The sequence below is a fragment of the Bactrocera neohumeralis genome, unplaced genomic scaffold, assembly GCF_024586455.1.
Source record: "Bactrocera neohumeralis isolate Rockhampton unplaced genomic scaffold, APGP_CSIRO_Bneo_wtdbg2-racon-allhic-juicebox.fasta_v2 cluster11, whole genome shotgun sequence".
Taxonomy (NCBI): domain Eukaryota; kingdom Metazoa; phylum Arthropoda; class Insecta; order Diptera; family Tephritidae; genus Bactrocera; species Bactrocera neohumeralis.
Genome location: NW_026089624.1, coordinates 11,472,276 through 11,495,228, shown reverse-complemented (window position 1 = coordinate 11,495,228; position 22,953 = coordinate 11,472,276). Strand labels below are relative to the sequence as shown.

The window sequence follows — 22,953 nt, the reverse complement described above, 5'->3', positions numbered from 1 at the left end:
AATTGTACTACGATTCCTTCTGGGTAGATAAATTATTTTTTCCGTGTCAAAAGAACGTTTTATTAACCCCTGTTATAATTGATTTTAATAGCGATATTCTGTAAGCAGTCTCTAGTCCCTATTTGAGACATTTTGTGGTGAAGTCTCAATTTGTGACCAGTTACTATTCACAGTCTCTAGCGTTAGTCTCATAATATTGCCTCAAATTTGAGACCTGATAGTTAGCAGGTCACAGAACTAAAAAGAACTCTGGTCTGCAATTTTGAATATACTGAATAGGGATCACCATAGATCATATATCGATTGTCGTTTTTTTATATTTTGTAAGCAACTCAAACACGAAAAGGTTAAAAATAAATCAATTTTACATAAATTTCGTAAATATTATGAAACAAAGTCAACATATATTTTTATTTTTATTGATAATTATGTTTTTTGACTTTGTTTAATATTTGTTATCGACATATTCATTTCTATTCAAGTGTAAAAACATCTCTGAATAATGAAATGTAATAGATTTTGTGACTGTCACTTACAGAATAGCAAAATCGTTTCAAGTCTCAAAAATTGTCTCTAACTTAAAATCTCGAATTTAGAGACTTGAGACTGTATCACAGTACAGAATCGCACGATAAATCTTAAGTTTTGGAAATCTGAGAATAAAAAGAAATGTGTGTCATTTCAGCCATTCGCAATAGTAAAACTGAAGTAGTTAAAATATTCAAAACAAAACTTCGTGGCATTGAAGATAGTGGTATGCTGGGGCAATCACTGAATATTTATCGGCGATGCTATTGACTGCATTCAAAACTATATATTAAGTGAAACCAGCTTAGAATAAATATTTCAAATTTTACTTTTTATTGAAAGTTTCATCTTAACTCGTAGTAGTTGAGCATATTATTATCATTTTGTATTCTGCCGACTCGTTGTGAAAGTACTTAATTATTAACCACAAATTATATATTGTTTTCTGTCTGGTCTATTTGAATTGTGATTATAGTGTAAGTGTTTGTATGACCTTATGTAATATTAAAAGGCTAGGGGTAGTCATATTTTTTTGTACTTTTGCAAAATGTTACTCTAGAGTATAATAGTTTTACCTAACAGTTGTTTGCAGCCAAATTTGCAGAGGACATATCATTTCGACACTTCTTGCCACAGAACGTAAATAGGTGAAATCGGATTATAACCACAACATCTACACCCCATATAACGGATTAGTCAAAAACTACTAAAAGCGAGATAAATCAGTACCTGAATGTATCAGAGACGTTAAAATTAACATTCCCAATTGCACGAGACAGTTTTATGGGAGCAATTGGAAAAATTGGGTGATGGGTATGGCATCGCCCACCAACCAACCAAACTCGGTATATAATATAATCCTGACATTCCTACAGTTTAAAAATGGGCGAAAACAGACAAAAAGCACGCCTACTTCCCAGATAACACAATTTTAAATTTCATCTGGTTCTTTTACTTTTCAGTATACAAATCAAGAACCGTTCCATGTATCCGGAAAAACAAATAGAGCCTTCAAGGTACTTGATAGAGCTTTTTGAAAACAGAAGGAATTTTCGAGCACTTTTCTTAATTTCGACGTTTTATAAATAAATAATTGGTGGTTTTTCCGCAAAATCTAGCACTAGAATAGCTAGTAAAATCATTTTTTTTGTTCCAATGTTTTCTGATGAATCTCAAGGAAAGGCGTTGATTACCGCAAAGTACACCGCCTGGGACTGGATCTAGACAAACAGCATTTACTTTTAAAATTACCGTCATGTCATGATGTTATGGTTTTACTTTTATTTAATTAATTATTTATTTAAAATTGTAATTTGTTCATGTTCCTGCAACGCCTAATTTATGAGTTATTTACACTTTAATTGTGTACCAAACGGTAAAAATAAAAATACTGTATGTAAGAAATTTTAATGGAGAATATCTAAAAAAACTATGAAGCAATTTTCGATGATTAATATTTGTTTTTGTTCCATAATCCTGAAATATAAAAGGCAACCCTTGTAAATACGTTTTATAGGTACTCCGAAAAGTACAATTTACAATCAATGTCATTTTCAATTACGTCCATAATTTGACTTGAACACATTAGTCTGAGCAAATGCCGGAAATAAATCAAGTAAGGAAGAACTAAGTTAAAGTTTGTTAGTTATATTGGGTTTAGGGCATGTTTTCACCTCATTTCCTACATGCACCGTTATCAGAAAAACACGCTCTCTCATTGAGATAATTCATTGATCGGCCGATATACCGATGCGGTATAAAGTCAGCCTATATTGACCCGATTCAACCCACTTTTAGCATACAGACATAATATTATCAGGAATCTCCTAATTTCAATTATGTACATATTGTCCGATATTTTCGGTTAAAAGTCAGTCTGAGGCTCTAGGGTTCATATTCCCGGTATTTGGGGGTTGAAAAGTTATGTTCCGATTTTAACAATTTTTTGGCCTGAGATGGCATATTTTAAAGACACTATCCGCGCAATGTTTTATCCCAATATATTCATTAAATCAGATGAAATTTAAAATTTAGTTATATGGGAATATAATAATGTGAAGATAATGTAAAGTAGGTCCTGAGATATGGGTATTCACCTAAATGTAGGCGATGCCACGCCCAATTGACACCGGCTCTTATAATGCTCTCACCAGTGGCGTAGCTATACAGGGGCTAGGCGGGGCAGTGCCCTGGGACCCTCAAGCTCTCTAATCCATTCCAAAAATTTCGATCGAACAGAACTTTTGAAAATTTCTCCCATTTTCAAAATAAATATGACAGGTTGCAACGCCCCTTTAATCATGACAACTCACTTGAGAGAAATTCAAAAGTTATGGCTAGGAATTTCCCCTAAATTGTTTCTGTAGGTTGGCAGTGCTGTCAATTTGAGGGATAGTGATTTATTATGAACTCGAGTTAAGATTTTTATAGAGAACGGTTAAAAAATTAATACATGGATCAGGAGTAAGTAAACTAATGTTAATAAACTTTTGTACTGGTCAATATAGTGGTTCAATTTTATTTGATTTGACCACTCACATTATTGTCCGTTAAGTCAATAAATTGTGTCAAATCTATAGATTTCGGCTACAGCTCATTGCATAATGCGAAATATCGTGAAAAAATGCAAGTCACTTGCATCACATTAATTCCGGTCTCCAATAAAACTTCGTTATTTTGATATTATTAAAGCATTATCAGAAATAGTTCTAAAGAACCCTAATAAAGATGAGCGTAGTGAAGCAATGAGTATTAAAACAAAAGTGTTAAATTTTGAGTTTGCGTTGCTTTGCGAATTCAAAACTTTACAAAAATGCGACCTTCGATTTGGCGAGGCGAGTATAGTTTTAGCAGAGACCAAAGCAAAGATGCAAATTTATAGATTTGATTTCGAAATATTCAAGTGCAAAGCTAGTGAATCTGCAAGAAACTATTAAAAAACATTTTGATGAATTAGCAGTTGATCACCGATTTCCAAAACGAGAAAAAATATTTTTTTTATTTTCTAACACCAACATTTTTTTTACATGTTGATGAAGCAACTTTATTACAAAAGTGTGACGAATTCCAAAGAAAATATTCAGATATAATAGGCCTAGTTTTTCACTTCAATTTATTAATATTTACCACCTAGTTTTACCTAAACCAATTCAAGCATGGACTTCTCACAACAATGAACCAAATACTATATAACGGAAGTTTTTGCAGCAATGTTATTATTCATGACAATTCCTGTCACTTCTGCAGCAACTGAAAGGTCATTTAGCAAGTTAAAAATAAAAAAAACAAATACCAAACTCGACTCCGACATTTATCGCTAATAGCAATTAAAAAAAGCCTGGATTTAAACAAAGTCATTGATATTTTTGCGATAACTAAAGCTAGGAAAAAATTGTAAATATAATTGTTATTTAGTCAGTTGGTAGGGCTGACGTCTATATAATAAACCCTTGAATCTTATCTATTTCGTTTTGTTAGCCAAACCTACACTAGGTATTATTTGTAAATTTATGTTGTTACTGTTTAACATTTTTACTACCTGCCCTGCTATGCACAAAAAAGAACTTAAGTAGCATACCATTTTTAAAATATTTGTATATTTCATATATTTGATTTAATAAAACCTAATCAGTTTACATAGCAGTGAAGCCAACAACAAATTCATTATAAAATATATTTTATAATACATTTTAACAGTGTACGTAGGGGTACTTAATGGATTTGTCCTGAGTAAATTTGATTATTATTGCTTGAATGGTTTAGGATAAATGTACATTGAACATCTTAAAGACCACGGGGGCACGCCCAATCGTTCAAAATTTTTACCCCACAAGTGCCTATCTTAACTTATTGCTCAGTAATGCACTTTATTGGATTTCGGTTAACGGAATTTTGTGGGCGTGGCAGTGATCTAATCCCGCCCATTTATAGAACCGAACTTTGCTAAGGAACACGTGTACTAAGTTTCATTATGATATCTCAATTTTTACTTGGGCTACAGCTTGCGCAAGCAGACGGACAGGCGGACCATTTCAACTCGTCTCGTCATGCTAATCATTTATATACATAAGTATATGTATATTATATAACATACCTATATCTATTTCGATTAGTTTTTGGTGATATAAACAACCGTTAGGTGGACAAAACCATTATACTCTGTAGCATCATGTTTCAAGCGTATACAAATTGTAATTAATAGTATGCCTTAAGCTTTGGCAAAGCTGTAAATCACCTAATCGTGTTAGACAATATTCTAGTTGTTTCCGTGGAAAGTGGCAATCGAGTAACTAATATAAACGAATTAACTGGCATAAGCAAATTATGATATAAAGATATGGCGAATCGAAAACGACTTATAAGAGATAAGTTGAAGGGTCTCCTTAAAAGCCATTTTGTGTAAAAAAGAGAATTTAATAACTGATCATGTAGCGACGCGCAAAGCTCTAAATATATTTTTAAAATGCTCGTTAGCTGCTTTTGGTATTTCGGAGTGTTGTTCGCTTAATGTGGCCATTACTGATATACATATCTGTATGAATGCACATGTACAAATATATGCGTGTATGTGTACCAGCATGTGCAACATATGGAAATTGTGTTTAGCGTTAGTTCTACAATGAAATTTTTTTTAGCTTTTGCTCGCTACTTAAACTACTATTGTTTGTGAAATTATTTTTAAATATTTATGTTATTATACTCATACCCCTTTGGCGTCTATTGCTGTATTGTTGGTGTTATTTTTTTGGTGCTGTTGCTATTTGTCGTTTTTGTTGCACTTTTGTTGTTCATCAATTCATTTTTTGTTTTCAATTTATCCGCTTCATCCAGCGTGGATGACGATGTGGTGCTTCTTGGTCCTGTAGCTGTTGATGCCGGATCTCCGGTAGCCGAACGTGACATATTTACTGTATCTGTTAATGCTGTTACTGCGACTTTTTTATATAATCTCTTAAATGGGGGTGCAACATTTGATACTAAATTTAGCTGCTGTTGTTTACTATCCGTAAAGTTCTGCCATGGCTTTGTGCTGAAACGAACTTTGGATTTGGCAACTTTTGCGACTTTTGGATTGATTGAAGTCTTATTTACATTTTTGTCATTGGTGAACGCAAAAACGCTGGAATCATTTAAATGGAAGGTGAACTGGGTTTTCGCATCCGGATTTACATGCGTTCTTGTGCGATCGTCTTTGTTGTCGGTATCTGCTTCGACTATATACATTAGTTCCCTGTGTATGTCAATGTCGTCGAAGTTATGTAACGAATCTACAATATTATCTAATTTTTGGCGATCATTGTAAAAGCTCGTGTCCTTATTTCCGTTAGGGTGTGACTGTTTTCGTCCTGAATGTAGCATAAGCCTTAGTTGTTGTAGCTGTAGCTCTTGATTTTCTAAGATAAGACTGCTACTTCTGTTGCAGTTACCATTGGTACTAACTCCTACAAATCTCAAGTTGTTAGTTTGCTTCCCAAACGAATATTGACCACTACTGTAATTAGGCGTCTGATTGACTATAGCGTTGAATGTTTGCAACGACTGCAGCTTACCAACTGTCATGTCCCCGACAATAACGTCAATGTCAATGTTATTGCTTCCATCACCGATATCTTCATCACCAGTTCTTTTATTTTTTTTTATGTTATACGCGATTATCTTAGTGTTGCTATTACTATGATTACTCAATCCCGCTTCAACTTCTATGATTTTGGCGACAGGCCGCGTATTTTCTGACAATATTTCACTGTCGCCAATTATATGGTGTGACTTGTTACTGCTGTTCAAAAAGCTTTTGATGTTATTCGCAAAATAATAATTTGTGAAACTGCTGTTATTACTATTACCGTTATTATTAGGATTATATTTGTATTTGCTACTCATTTGATTATTGCTGCGATTCATATGGTAAGCATAATTATAAAATGATGGCACAGGACCCATTTCATTTTGCTGCACTTGTAATGGTTCCTTCTGTAAATCCTGAATAAGAAAACAAAGAAAATGTACAGGCTTAAACATTTAGTTTTTGTACATTTATTGTTCAAATATGTAGCACAGAAAGCTTTCCTCGCAAGAGTAACCCTCTTAGAAAGCAGGATGTTAAGAGCTCGATCATAACACGAATCTTACTTGAACAGCTTAGAACGCTGATCTGTTGTGGTACCTAAAACTCCTATATAATTGATTATAACAGCCTCACAAATCGACAAAACACTTTGAGCCTATCATAAATTTGTTGGGACGGGTATGTCTACTGGTTCACCGAAGGTAAGACTGCCGTGATCATTCAACCTCAGTCTTGACTGGATGTTTCCACATAATATTCTTCTAGGCTAAAATGGTCTTTGTGTCGCACAGGTGCGGGTCGGTGACCAACGCCTGCTAAGCGCACGCGTGTTCCATTGGTCCAGTGCTAACACACAAGATCGCAATGAAAATCCAACTCGTTAATATTCCGATGTGATTCCGATCATTGGCCTTGCGCTATGAATAGGCACCCAATTGAGTCTGATGATGAAGTAGCTTGGCTTAGAAAGAAAACACTTTCCATTGTAGAATCAAAAATACGCTCTACTTTGTAATCGCAAAGCAAAAACTTTGTTCGGGTAAACAGCGGTTCGATTTTTCATTTACATCCGAAAGAAAAATGCATAGAAACAGAAGTGGGAATCTACCAAAATTCCTGAAAATTTAAGTATTCGCCGTGTAATAATTATAGAAGAGAAATACAAGAATAAATTCATGTTTTAAGTAAAATATAAAAAGAAAGTCTTAAAATTGGGTACAGCTGAACATTATATACTACAGTATTTTCTAAGAATTAGTGACAGAACGTTTATATAAAATATGTTCCTACAGAAAATTTGACCATGAATTCAGCAATTCTTTTTTTGGGGGGAAATTATGAATCGTATGCCCATCTAATTGCATTAATATACATATCTTGCTATAGAAATGTATGTGGATACATGTGCATGTTTACATACCACTCCACTTGTAATTATATCACTGGAACGATGGTGATAGTAATACTGCTGCTGCTGCATCGATTGGTACCATTTGTTTTTGCCATTATACCCTCTGCCATTACTGATACCAGCAGGTATATCACCACTATGGCCACCGCCGAGGCCGATTCCTCCAACGCCGACCCCAACACTTACGCTGTCTGCAACGTTACTGCCACCGCCTGAATTAGCATTCAAATTTGTTTTTAAAACTTCTCCCACATTTAGTGAAGTTAACTCCGTTGGAAATACGTAGAAAATCCCCAACAGCACTGAATATATAAACAGGTGGAAGATGACGCAGGACCATATAAGATTGATCTAGAAATAAAAATGTAAAACAAAATTAAAAAGAAATATTGCGAAATTAGAAAAATGTTTGGCTAATGCTTAAAACATAAGTAACGAATTGTGCAAATCACTTCATAGAGCTATCCAAAAACTTAACTTTTTGTGATTATATTTTGAATTTATGCTATGTTTTATTTTATATACTTGGACTAAAAACGCGAGCGGATGCCAAAACCAACTAATGATGGATAGGGCGGGCAAAACTGGTTTATTAGAACTAGATCAAAAATAGCAAGATCATTAAAGACGTGTCCATTTTCAAAAATTTTTTTTTGAGTTTTTATATTCATTATGTAATTTCATCTTATTGAAGCGCTGTAAATATGGTAAGGGCGATCGTAGCTATGTACATCAGTACGTTTTGTTCAGAGATCACTTGTGTTATCCTTAATCAAATTAAGCAGATAGACAAAATTGGCTTAAGCAATTCCTTTTTCCGTTCTGAAAAATTAATCTCTCAATAATTTAGCAACTTTTTTGAAATAGAGGTACCCTTTTTTTAGGTTTCCTATTCACTGTATATAATTTAAATTTTCTTTCAATATTTGTGGAATGAGTGCTTCATTTATCTTTAAATAAAAATATATGCGACCAATAAAGTGAAAACCTTAGATTTTCGTCCATATTTGGTAACGCTCACAAACGGCACCAGCGCAATGGTTAAGAATATCCCACAAAAAATGCCCGCCAACAGGCCTGCAAAGTTCAACTGCCAAGGTAGTATTCCAACGCCAAAAACTAGTGCTGTTATACACATAAGTTTGAAAAGAGCAACGTGCGGTTTACGTAGATGTTTCCAGTGGATAAGTATTAGCAACACAACCAGGGATGCAATTACACCAGACAATGATGCCAATGGTCCGACCTAAATATGGGTTGATCAAATAAAAATTCTCAAGTAAAATAATATTTCCTTATACTCACTTCTGCTTTGTATGGCACTAGTACGGCGCTAGTCAAATTGCCAGCCAGTCCTGAGCCAATATAAACAATAGCGGTGCGGACAGGCCCTATTAAACGCTCCAAGTCGGCTAGAAATACGTGTTGAAAGGCGATAGTAATGGCCAAATGAAGAATCCCAGCATGTAAGCAAAGTGATGTGAATAAACGATAAAATTGATCAGGCACCTCACCAGATATAAATGGTACCATGCCGCAGACGTTGCTTAAGCAGGAAATCTGTAATTATACAAATTTTGGGTATTGAAAATATGTAAGGGCGACGTATTTTACAGGAGAATGTAAATAAACAAATACCCAAGGGTTAGTTTTTGGTGTAAATTTATACGCTCACAATTTGCAATTTGTCTCGAACTAACAGACAGTCAATCGAAATTTAACTCATTTCCTCACAGGATAATCATTTATACATATAGTATATACATATACATAACTCCATATCTATCAACATTGGTTTCAGGTGAGATAAACAGGTCATGTTGTCCGAATGGACGAAAACACTCCAGCTCTGAAAGTATATACAATACAATAGCCTTGAAGCAACATGTTGCGAGAGTATAAAAAACACGAAAATGGAGGCTATTATGCGAATATGTCTTAAAAAAAGTAGGACTGTGGTGGCTTCTGTATCTCGGCGCTGTATCATCCGAAATCAAAATTCATTCGTTAGATAATCCGAAGACTTGTTCTTGTAAAATAGAAGATATTAACAAATTTGAATAATAAATAATAAATCTTCCAAATTTAGAAATAATATGTACAATAGTTTTAAAGATGCTAATAAGCATTTTCTTAATTCAAGAAATTGATGAATAGTTCAAACTTTAACAAACATGGAGCTTACCTGCGAACATAACGATGCTTCTTCGTGAAAGTAGCCATTGACGAAATCACAGTACTCGCGAGTGGTTATTCTACATTCTCCATAAACTCCAGTGCAACACGGGTGACCTATGACCTCACATACCATGTGTTCGGCGGTGTGATCTTTATAGCGAAAACGTTGTGAAAACGAATTTGTTTTCCGGCAAATTGGCCATTTTGTTATATCATCTGGCCATTCATATGGTGCTATGGATGCGGGTGCATCGCAATATTTAGGATCCAGTCCACAAACGGAACCCGAAATGCGACCACCTGGTCCAGATTCACCAGGCGACCATTTTTTCCAGGTTGATATAGACTTCTAAAATTAAATTGAAAATTCTTTTATATATACTCTTGCCACATTTTAATTTAGCGTATAAAAAATTGTATTTTTACTTACGGTTGGGAATAGTCCACGCACAGAGCAGTCCGCTTGAGAGCTTTGTACGCATCCTGAATCATCGTTGCGTATACAACATGCTGTTTCACGTTCTTGCCGCCGCGTCTTCATTAGCACATCCATGATACGAACATCGCTACGCATACAAGTAGCAAACTTCGCACCCATATGTACCAAGTCGTTATTTCGTGGCCCTATCCATAAATTTCGCTGTTCGGTGTGCTGCACTGTTTGCAAACTAAGGCTAGTAACCAGTACCTGTCCTGTTTTTTGTTCAACTCCAATTCCTATAGGCCCTATACCGTAGCAAATGAGCGACAATAAGAGAACTAATGTCTGCACTGTGTTTATCCAATACGTAAAAAATGGCCGATGATCCGCACGATCGTCTAGATCACTAACTGTAAATAATTTAACTTTGCGCTGTATTGAGCGACGCGAATTCTCGAGTACGCCATCTAAAAGTTGTGCCGATATGCGATTACCGCGTGTTGCGTTTGTTGGTTGTACATTTGGCAGTAAAGGTATGCCATTATTACCAGCGATCGCTGTCATATTGGACTGGTGGGAAATGCTAGTACTGCAAACATTACTTGATTGTTGACCACCGGTATTAATGTTGGTGGTTGTGGCTTGCTGCAGCAATATGGACGCAGTTATTTGTTCACCATTTGTAGCAACGTTGCTGTTGGGAGTGCCATGTTTTCCACTACCACCCATTACAGCCGAAGTACGCCATCCGTGCATACGTTCACTCATGTATATTTGTCGATGATGTTCAAGTAGCTGTACGCCACTATTGTTCGTGATCGTGGCACTGCCATCACCAGGTCTCATAACGTTCGATTGCTGCAACGAGCCGCTATTTGCGCCATTACAGCTATTTAAACCGATTACATTGCTATTGTTTAGAGTTTGTTCAGTACCTGAAGAGTCGAAAAATAGTTCCTCTTCGTGAAGCGCTGGTAAGCCTTCAAAAATATCACCTGAGTTATCGATACCATTCATTTGATTTATATGAGCTTGCGCAAAACTCCGTGACCATTGTCGGTTGTGGCGTGGATGTCGTTTATTCAGTGTCTGTACGATATAAGTTAAACTAGACATAATCATTGTACCTACGGATGCTTTCCGCTCGACATGATCTCCTAACTGGAAGTCAGTATATGAGAAATGGAGTCGTCGCGATGTATATTCGATTGTCAAGTCATCACCTTCTGTATCATGAGCGGGTAATATATCAGGCCTTTCCGAAGGGTGGTAGTGATGTTGATGGTATTGTTGATTAGTCCCTCCACCGACTCCATTATAGAAATTTGTGCGGTTATTGATCTCACTGGTATTTCTGCTATTCATTTCATTATGTAACTCATTCTCGCTTTTCAACGCACCAAACCTTCGGAGGGCTAAACGCCTTTGACGGCCTTGCCAAACAGCAAACTCTTCAGCTTCCGTACTGGCGTCTACACCAAAAAAACGAGCTATTTCTTTGCGTATGTATTGACTCAAACGTTTCTTTCGAGAAAAGCGTTGAATTTGTTGCTGTTGTTGTGGTATAGGCAGTTGTTGTATTGGTGAGGGCTGTTGTGGTTGATGATGCATCTGCATATTCGAATGTTGTAGTAGCTGCCGTTTAAGGTTCAAAGCTTGTTGAAGCTGCTGCTGCTTGCACATTTGACCGTTCCCAGCAATGCTAACGTGCTCTGTGATTGTGCCCTCTGTTATTACATTCATTGGATGATGTAGGGCTTTTGAAGTCACATAAATTTGATCTCCTTGCTGCTGTAGCAATTGCTCAACTCCGTTATTGGTACTGTGATCATTCGCTTTACTTCGAAGAGGTACTCGCGAATTGGGTGCTCCATTTGCCGACGGCGATTGCGGGGAAATATGCGACTCGCTGGTGGATGGTGTTAGTGAAAGTGAAGTTTGTTCCAACTTATTCTGTATAAAGACGCCATTGCAACTACCGGTGACTCCTGCGCTATTGCCTTCAAGTACCTGTTGTATAGGTATTGGGCTGATCGGGCCTGTTGTCTGAGTGGTCTGATGGACGCCGGTTGTACGTCGTACTGTGTTGCAATGCAAACAAGTGGTGGCTGCACCGGATCCAGAATTTATGTTGCTTATACTGTCACCAACACTATTTCCGCCAGAATTAGCATCCATTTGGGTGACAGGCGTCGTATAAATGCGGCTGTTACTATCATTTATCACATTTGAGTTATTAGCACGAGCGACACCGTTTGTATTCAAGCGGCTGTTGCTGACTACATACATACCGTTGGCGCCAATAGATAGTGGTGAAGCCGTCGACGGTCTAACGCATAAAGGATTAGAACCGCACGCCACAGCTGTCGACGCTGAACAGGCCGTCGACGCAGAAGTTATACAGCTAGATGTGTTATGCAACTGAGATAGCGATGCCAAGTTTTCATTTGTTGGCATTTGTTGATCTTGTAAGATGATAATGGAAGCATCTTTTGCTGTTACTCCAGCGCATTTTGAATTACCCATGCCGTTAGCAATGATATTGCTGTTGTTAACAATATTGAAGGATGGTCGAGTACGCGGAGATGTGGCATAGTAGTCGGTAACTGATTGTGGCCGATGCTCAAGACTATGCGTCATGTGCGAGGTATTTGTATTAGCTGCCTGCATCACTGGTGGATGTGCCAAATCATTGGCACAGCATTTCATGCGTAAGCGGAAAGGCAGTGTGTTGACATGTTGCGTTGTGCCATTTTCACTGATCACACTGCTATTGTTCGTGCATTTGCTTACATATGTTTGCGGCGTCAGTGTAGACTGTTGTACCGATATGTCAGTGTATAGTTCGTTTGGCGGTGGAGGGGTCGGCACATAGCGCTTTACAGGCGTATGCACTGTCGACGAAAGGTATGTGTATGTGTCGCTTGGCATCAGGGGTGTACCTTGTGTTAAAAAATGTGCGGAAGATGCGTATCGTGCGGCACTGCAAGGCTGTGTTGAGACATCACCCGAGGCCGCAGCAAAGGCGCCTTGGCTGCCAATGGTGGATGTGCTATTCAAAACCAGTGATTTAGGCGTAGACACCTCACGATATCGGTCTGATAAGCGAAATCGAGTATTCGGTGAAATGGAACACTGTTGCATGCTGCCTGCGTACTTTTCTGACAAGTTTGTGCCGCAATTGCTAGAAACAGCCAACGGTAATGTTGATGCGGATGATGAAAGCGATTGTGCTGTATGATGAGTATGTAGATGTTGATGTAAATGCTGTGTGTTAGCTTGATGTACTTGACCGCCAATATTGCCACCGCCATCATAATTAGTGTATGTCGTATGCATATCCAAACAGTTAACATTACTGGAAGCGCCACATATTTGAGAACCTTGCAGTGATGTTAAGCCCATTATGCATCTATCACTATTCGGCGCTGGTGATGGTGGCGGCAAACAACAATTTGTTGAATCATCAAAGCCATTAATCGGTTGGGTTGAGAGTTTACCATGATGCTGCAAGAACATCTCATTCGGATGTGGACTATAACGGCCTCCAGATGCACCAGTATCGCAGCAATTATTGCTGCCCATAATATTAGCATCATTGATAAGCTGCAAATGCGGTTGATAGCCCAATAAAGAACGACAGCGTACACCGCACACATTGTTGTTGCTCATGATGCGTCGGTTATTGCGAACTCCCGAGCTAAAGCCACAAGTCTGAGAACCTGCCGTTGCTGTGTGATGAGTGCGGTGATGAATGTGATGATCATTTTCGATACAACTCGATGGATTCGGTGAGATCATGTTTTGGTAGCGTGGTTCGGCAGTGTTTGTAACGTCTTCAACGCATATTGGCCACGTGGGTGATAATTGTAAAATTTTATTATTATTATATGGTAAAACGATGAAAGTTACCACCTCCTAAACAATCTTAAAGTTCTGTGCTTCAATAGTAACATTGCTAAAAATATGACTCTATTCACCAAGTCTACTTTTTTTTAGACTATATTTATGCAAACTTTCATTCAGACATGTCTGTAGCAACCAGCCAAAAAAAGACCTTTTGGGAAATAAAAAGTTAAATATTTTGCGAATTAAACATAATCTCCGACGTCGTAGTCAAAAATAATTTTAAAAAATTTCCAAAATGGTGGCACTTTGAGAAATAATGTTGAATTTTCTGGTCCTGCTTGAACTCCCGTTTTATGTCCCGCTTCGGTTTTGTCGGAATGTGGTACCATTACCTCCTCCTTTTTTCTTTTATCAAAAGTATCTGACCAACTCCTGAGTCGGAATAGCATTCTCATATCGTTATATTGCCTCCTTCAGTATTTTTTTGACGGTTACAAATACATACAATAGTTTTCCATTAGATTTAAACAAATTCATTTTCTTTTCATCAGATCATAGTACATTATTTAAATTTTTGCGAGTTATATGTGCATTTGGAAAATATAGTATTTGTTTTGCTTTGAAGTGGACCTGTCTTTGTTGAGCGTGCCTTCGAGTCTTTTTCAATAAGTATATTATTCAACGTTCGACTGGACGCAGACGCTTGCAAAGTATTCCTGAGATCCACTGATCCTTTGAAGTGAAATTCAAAAGCTAATCGAACTCGTTTTATGAAACAAAAAACAAAAATGTGAATTGTGGCTTATTTTTGTTAAGCACGTGGTCATTCATAAGATCTGAATTGGATGTTGTTTCTACAGGGATTGTCCGGAAAGTAATAGGAGAATCAGGAAAAACATTTTTGCGCAACGTGTTTCTGTGAGTGGTGCAACCCTGAAAATGAAGCGTTCGTAAGATCAGAAGTACGCGATTAAATTCCGTGTGAAACTCAGTAAATCTGCGACAGAGACGTTCGATATGATCAAGCAGGCTTACCCAGATGTTGCTTTACCAAGAAATGGTGGGTTTCGGTGGCACCAGCACTTTTTTCGATATAGAATGAGAAAATCCAAAGTGAAAGTGATGCTCATTGTCTTTTTTGACATCAAAGGCAGCATCCACCATGATCTTGTTCCTCCTGGACAAACCGTCAACCACAAGTTTTACGTGGAAGTCCTTCAGAGACTCAAAAGAGGGGTCAATCGGGTCCGACAAGACATCGCAGCCGATTGGAAGTTGCACAACGACAATGCCTTTCTTGAAACCAGCTTCCAGATATGAACCCCCGGACTTTTTTGTTTCCCTGCCTGTAAATAGAGATTTGAAGTTCACGCAAGTGAGAAAAGTTCTCTAATTGCCTTTCACTTGGGAGTGGCCAGAAACGATTACTTTAGATTTGACTCAAGTAGCTCATGACTTCCAGTCCTAGACCAAGTATTCTCTGGGTAGCCAAAGAACATCCGTTCGAAGGTGAGCCAAAATGAGAAGGCGAAACATCCCCTCGACAGGTTGGGTTTGGGACCCGCCACGTAAAAAACGTACCTAATGAAAAATAACAATCAGCTTTGGATGAGAGACCCACCTTTTGATGCCGACCATGGCGAACGAATTAAGGATTACGATTTGAGGGCTTGCACCTGGAATGTCCGGTTTCTTAATTGGGAAGGTGTCGCTGCCCAGCTGGGTGATGTCCTCGTCAGAATGAAGGCTGACATCACCGCCGTCCAATAAATGAGATGGACGGGAAAAGGACTGAGGCGAGTAGATCCTTGTGGCATTTACTACAGTGGTCAAATAAAGGAGCGCAAATTTGGTGTGGGATTCGTGATGGGAGAGAGACTCTGTCGCCGAGTACTATCATTCACCCCGGTGGATGAACGTCTCGCCACAATCCGCATAAAAGCGAAGTTCTTCAACATATGTTTTCGGCCACGCCCCGACGGAAGAGAAGGACGATGTGACCAAAGATGCTTTCTATGAGCTCTTAGAGCGCACCTATAAGAGTTGCTTCCGCCACGATATCAAAGTCGTGATTGGCGACTTTAACGCCAGGTAAGTATCTTTGGCGCACCAGTCGGTTAATTCAGTCTCCACGAAGAAACATCCCCAAAGGGGTTGAGGCTAATCGACTTCGCCGGGGCCAGAAATATGGTTATCTGTAGTACTAGATTCCAGCCACCTCGCTGTCTCCGGATCGAAACACTACCAACCAGATCCACCATGTTGTGATAGACGGAAGACACCTCTCCAGTGTTCTAGACATGCGTACCCTCCGAGGTTCTAACATCGACTCGGACCACTATCTTGTTGCAGCAAAGATTCGCACTCGTTTCTATGCAGCAAAAAACGCACGTCAATAAACACAAGAAAGGTTCGACGTCGAGAAACTGCAAAAACAACAGACAGCCGAACAATTTTCTACTCGACTTACACGCCTACTCTCTGAGCACTCGTCAACTACTTGGCATAAGGGAACTGTGAGACGGCATTTCAAGCTCCTTATGTACAATTGGAATTTAAGTGTGCACAGCCCCATCCACAAAAAGGGAGACCCCATAATCTGCGCCAACTACCGTGGGGTAAGTCTTCTAAACATCGCGTATAAGGTTCTATCGAGCGTATTGTGTGAAAAAATAAAGCCCACCGTCAACAAACTGATTGGTCCTTATCAGTGTGACTTCCCCTTCTTCTTAATTGGCGTAGACACCGCTTACGCGATTATAGCCGAGTTAGCAACAGCGCGACAGTCGTTTCTTCTTTTCGCTACGTGGCGCCAATTGGATATTCCAAGCGAAGCCAGGTCCTTCTCCACTTGGTACTTCCAACGGAGTCGAGGTCTTCCTCTTCCTCTGCTTTCCCCGGCGTCGAATACTTTCAGAGCTGGAGTGTTTTTGTCCATCCGGACAACATGACCTAGCCAGCGTAGCCGCTGTCTTTTAATTCGCTGAACTCAGTTGTGGCTTTAGACCTGGAAAATCAACAACCGACTAGATATTCACCATGCGCAAAATCTTGGAAAAGAGCCGTGAAAAGAGAATCGACACACACCATCCCTTCGTCGATTTCAAAACTGCTTTCGACAGCACATAAAGGAGCTGCCTTTATGCCGCGATGTCTGAATTTGGGATCCTCGCAAAACTACAGTCTGTCAAGTAAGAGCGTGGTCGACTTTACCGACAGTTAATGAAAGATTTCGCTCTAATTTCTTCGCGAGCCGATAGAGGAAGCTTTGTCTTTGATGCATTGTCAACGAAGGTTCAGTTGTCGTTGATCTTTTGAAAGAGAATCACGTTAAACGCCATGAGTGCTAAGTACGCGTCGCCCAGCTGTGTTCCTTTGCCTCCACCCGAAAGGTCACAAAATGTCACAATCAGCGGCTGCTAAATACATATATGAGAAAGTCGAAGGCATTTGTACAGAACTGTATACAGCAATATATAGTGTCTAAAAATGTCGATGATTTACCAGAACGTGGTTCGATAGGAAAAATGAACAAAAAAGATGAAAACAGAATAGTGAATCTGTTTTCGCGGAATCCTGCTTTAACACTACTGCAAGGACAAGCAAAGTTAATGACAAAAGGTTTAGATATATCCTACGAAACTATCCGAACCCTTCTTCATACTCATGATCTGAAATAGCGCAACACAATGAAGAAGCCTCTGTTGACTGAAAAACTTGTGACAAAGCGACTCGCTTGGGCGTATGAGAATATTGATAGAGATTTTGAAAATGTCATTTTTACTTATGAATGTTCTATATGGGCACATTCTGTTCTCACGCGAGCCACCAATAGGCTTATTCAGCAGACCGTAAAACATGAAGTAAAGGTGCATCTTTGGGGCTGCTTCTCAAAGCAGGGATTCGGCACTTTGTACCTCTTTACTGACAACCTAAATGCTAAGAAAATTATAAAAATCTACAAATAGGCTTTATTGCCATCTGCCAAACGATGGTTCATCAGAAAAAATAAAGGAGGAGGCAGGAGGACAACGATCCTAAACACCGCAGCAAGCTGTGTACTCAGTGGAAAACTCAATCTGGCACCGCAGTCGCCCGATGCAAACCCTATTGAAAATGTGTGGGCATATATTAAACAGAAGCTTCGTGGAAGACGCACATACACTTTGAAAAGTCGTTTGAAAGTTTTATAAAATAATTTTTATTTTATAAATTAACACGACCACGCACTTACTTGACAGACTGTAATACGGCTGTGTAAACTGCCGATGAGCAACACCAGGAAGGGACCTCTCCTAGCCTTTCTATACCAATCGTGCGACTTCTTCAGCAGGTACAATCTGTTATAAGAGTGTACGCTGCTGTCGTATGCCGATGATATTGATATCATTGGCCTCAACACACACGACATTAGTTCTGCTTTCTCCAGACTGGACAAAGAAGCAAAGCAAATGGGTCTGGCAGTGAACGAGAGCAAGACGTAATATCTCTTGTCATCAAACAAACTGGCTCTCACGTCACTGTTGACAGTCATAACTTTGAAGTTGTAGATAACTTCGTCTATCTTGGAACCAGCATTAACACCAACAACAATGTCAGCTGAATAAATCTAGCAACAGGTGCTACTTCGGACTGAGTAGGCAAATGAGAAGTAAAGTCCTCTCTTGACGAACAAAAACCAAACTCTATAAGTTATTCATTACTCCCGTCCTGCTATATGGTGCAGAGGCATGGACGATGACAATATCTGATGATCTATTCGAGAGAAAGGTTCTGCGGAAGATTTATGGTCCTTTGCGTGTTGGCCACGGCGAACATCGCATTCGCCAATGACATAGTTCAGCGAATTAAAAGACAGCGGCTACGCTGGCTAGGTCATGTTTTTCGATTGGACGAAAACACTCCAGCTCTGATAGTATTCGATGCAGTACCCGCCGGGGGAAGAGGATGACCTCCACTCCGTTGAAGGAACAAAGGGAGAAGGACCTGGCTTCACTTGGAATCTCCAATTCGCGCCACGTATCGAAAAGAAGAAATGACTGGCGCGCTGTTGTTAACTCGGCTGTTATCGCGTAAGCGGTGTCTACGCCAGTAAAGAAGAAGAAGAACGATTGGTTCAATCTATTTTTTTAAATCGACAGTCTCATTACTTTCCGGACAATCCCTGTGTTATTCTTTCTCAAGATTTGTAGATAAGTAGTATTAGTTGAATTAGTAGAATTAATATAATGTTGGCAGATGGTAGTTCTTTCAAATACAAGAAAGTACATAAAATCATTTTAAGTCTCCTCTGTATTTGCTAATAAAATTGATATTGCTTAAAAAATAAACTTTTATTTAATGTTCTTTTGTTTTTTTTTTTAATTTTATGGATTGACGTCACAGCTACTTTAATTTAGTGGTATATAAGAAAACTAGAGTCATTCAATGTAGGCACAAAGTGCCAAACCTGCAAAACTTTTTCTGAGCGAAAATAATCGAGTTCAAGATCAGGGCATGCTCCGTTATAAGCGAAATAGACTGCTGTATAATATATTTTGTTGAATGATTTGAGCAAAATGCATAAATGTTTTGTAAAACTAAAAAAATGTTGGTTGATATTAAAGTGGTCCCAAACAATATTACATATAGATATTACAAACTGCGTGCACTTTATCCATTTGTAGGTAGATAGAAGTGCCGCCACCCTAAGCTCAATTAGCGCTGTATGTGCCATTTTGATGCACTATCGTAAGGTCTTTATTATCTTGCAATCTCGTTCCATCGTTGCGATTCATTTGGTGCTCTCAATGAAACTACTTATATCCGTTATGCTTTTTGTGGAAGTCATTCAAGGTTTGATGCCTGATGGATTCCAAGTATTCTGTGTCGGGTTTGTGCTATAACTGGGCGTTCACAAAGAATGTGGAAAACAGTTTTCTTATTCTCTTCTGGCCCCAAGATATTTTTATAAGGCAGACCCATTTTTAATATTATTATCCAAAAGGCTAATGCCCCGTTATAGCTGTAGTTTTGAATATACCTTTCTTATACCTATTCTAAGCTTCGTTATCTCTCAGTTCGTTTTTCGACTTCGATCTGTTTTGAACTCTTTGTCAAAATAAGTATAAAGCTCTCTCTAGATCGTTCCCATCTGATATGATATTAACTACACTTCGGATTCATCTGAAGAAGCGTCTAGCTTGGCAAATTCGTCTGATTTTGAGTTGCCGAAAATATTCCTGTTATTAGGAACCCAAATTAGGGGAGTTGACTTGTCATTGAGCTTAAATCCCTCCTGCCATTGTTGAATACGCTGGAATTAATCTTCTTAGTAAAGTGTGGTACGTTTTGCTGCATATTTATACATATGGATTTGCACTTGTATTGCAATTGTAATTTGAGGAACACATAAATATTTTCGAAGATATAATGAATTGTAATTGTATGTCAGTTTAATATTTCTTATCCGATTTTGTTAAATTGCGGAAAAGGCTTAACCTAGATTATACTACAGTAAGTGGACCTACCGAATTGTATTTAAATAATTGTAGGTATAATTGTTAAACATCACTTATATTGAATTAAAAATTTGCAATATGTAGGTGTATACATATGTTTACATATGTATGTGGCAATCCTCAGATTAACTTACATACATACATTTTGCATTATTATTTCAATCCCACGCAATTATGTATATATCTGTAAATAAATTTTTATAGACATTGGAAGGATTTACTTATAAAAGAAATGTGACATAAGTTATAGGCCTGTTGTAAGCCAGTTTCCTGTAGGGCGTAGTATTTGAATTGACTATGTCAACCTAATATCAAAATAATCACACATAAAGAAACACACGACACTCTTGTCATTAAATCACATATGCATGTGTGCAAAGGAGTTATTACAAAAACATATTGAAGCAGCTGATCAAATCGTACTGCCGTAATAATTTCGCCACTTTATAACACTTTGTCTTCTTTCTTTTTTTCTTCCCCCCTAAATCAAAAACATTTATTTGCACTTTTCTTTATCTGAATTTTTTCTACTATGCACATTCGTTTACTTTCTACATGCATACATATTCTACTGTGATCAAATTGAAAAGATAATTTTGTCCATTTCATCTTCTTCAAAGTAATCCCCACCCGCCGCAATAGACATATGCCAACGAATTTTCCAGTTATCATAGCACTTGGAAAAATCCTCAGAGCCTTCTTCGATTCAGCTTATATATCCTCATTTGTGTCAAAACGGTGTCCTCGGAGTGGTCAGGTGAATTTGCTGAATAGCCGGAAGTTACACGAATGTAAATCAAGCGAATGCGGGGGTTGCGGCACAATAACTAATGCGGTATGCACTATCGCACTTCTTTGTTCAATAAATTCAGATCTAGTAAAAATCGAAGAATTCACTTTTAGAGCCTCACAAAACGGCAAGTATCTCAAATACAAATGAATAATGAATGACGTGAAATTTAGCATATATGTCAATAAGGGTACTACCAAAAAAAAATTTACCGATTCGAAAAACACGAGAAGTATAAATTTGATCACAGTAGCATACATATATGAAGCGTGCATTTGGCTATCCGTGTGATTTTATTATGGTATTCCTTAGTAATCCAAAGATGTTATACTTGTACATTTTGTACAGATGCATGTACATATGTACATATTTATATTGTGTACTCTTTAAAATTTGTGAAATATTATATTTATGTATGCATCTATGCTTCGTTCTATACCGTATGCGCAAACATATATTTTCTCTTCAAATACTTTTTTGACGCATTAATGTTTCATTAAATACAATTATGTTGTTTTTTGTTATTGTTTCGTTTGTAATTAGTTTGTTCGAAATCAAAATTGTCGTCGCCAGTTGGGCGAACAAAAGGCGAGCCGACCGAATACTGAACACCGAATGCAGGACACTGCAGCAACTGACGACAACGACGTTAAGCACGACGGCAACGTCAAATACGAATATAATCGATATATTTATTTTGCTATTTCTTGCCTTACTTTGTTAGTGTGCAATATTTTATAAGTATAAGGGATGGAAATAAGCGCGATTTAAGTTGTGGTGTGAGTTTTTTTTTACTAAGCAAGGGCTGGCTTCACGTTGCTAAGTTGAACCGAATGTTGACACACCCACATAAATATATATGTGGGCAAATGCATATGCGAGCAAATTATTCCTTTGAACTCATGCAGTGAGGATTTGTGTGTGTACGTGTCAGTGTGTGCGTGCCAATAACAGTTGCTGTTCTAATTATTGATTATAATTTTTGAACCTTTTCATACCGCTTACTTCAACTAATTAGTTTTCACAATATACATGAGTGTCCAAACCCCTAGGTATTTAAATATCCTTTATTATAGATTTTGCATTCTTTCTTGTGCAGGCTGTTTTCACTTGTTAGATTTATTGTTATTTTGCGCTGATACTCCTAGGTCCAGCGAACGGCTCAGCTTTTGACCTCAAAAGTATGTAACATAAACTCACGATACATCAACGGCAGCGTTGCCACATGCATCAATATTAAATAATAATGAATGTATGTATATCCTAAGTTATATTAACGAGTATCAAAACAATGTGTATGTGCAGCAATAAACAAAATACATTAAAAAAATTATTTCAAACTAAAGAATAAGATTTGTCATCAATTGTAAGGGATTATGTCAAGATATTTTTCGTGTTCGTGTTGTATGTTTTTGCCTTCGTATTAAGTAGAGTCAAAATTTCTCAAGTGTACCAACATTTTTTTGACGGTCGAGCTTTTAACGTTGAATAAACGTTTTTCAGTTCACAACAATAAATAAAAAATACAACTTGAACAATTTTCCAAAATTTCAATTATTTTTCAAGTTATTGTTATAAACTTTTTTTGCATGAGTTTACAATTTATTTATTTTCTCAGGATGGATAGCATCAATCTTGCTCATTTTTAAAACAGCTATCGTTAATGACTTTCTCTTCCTATTTCAATTTTTTATTGACAGGAAAAACGTT

General features: G+C 37.8%; 1 protein-coding gene across 7 annotated transcripts; it reads right to left on the bottom strand.

Moving 5' to 3' along the window:
- Window positions 1-838: 838 nt before the first annotated feature.
- LOC126765906 (inactive rhomboid protein 1) lies at window positions 839-22,404 on the bottom strand. 7 transcript variants are annotated; one of them, XM_050483577.1, is made up of 8 exons: window positions 21,683-21,851; window positions 10,114-14,161; window positions 9,691-10,032; window positions 8,811-9,065; window positions 8,494-8,751; window positions 7,515-7,856; window positions 5,620-6,507; window positions 5,431-5,557 (listed from the first exon to the last, which is right to left on the bottom strand). In XM_050483577.1, the coding sequence occupies exons 2-8, from the start codon at window positions 13,903-13,905 to the stop codon at window positions 5,528-5,530; spliced, it is 5,907 nt and encodes a 1,968-aa protein (XP_050339534.1). In that variant the 5' UTR covers window positions 13,906-14,161; window positions 21,683-21,851; the 3' UTR covers window positions 5,431-5,527. The 7 variants fall into 7 exon arrangements, with proteins under 7 accessions (XP_050339533.1, XP_050339530.1, XP_050339532.1 ...); XM_050483578.1 differs by lacking the exon at window positions 5,431-5,557 and having other exon boundaries at window positions 6,187-6,304; window positions 6,372-6,507; window positions 21,683-21,857; XM_050483579.1 differs by lacking the exon at window positions 5,431-5,557 and having other exon boundaries at window positions 6,187-6,301; window positions 6,372-6,507; window positions 21,683-21,857.
- Between the last annotated feature and the right edge of the window lie 549 nt (window positions 22,405-22,953).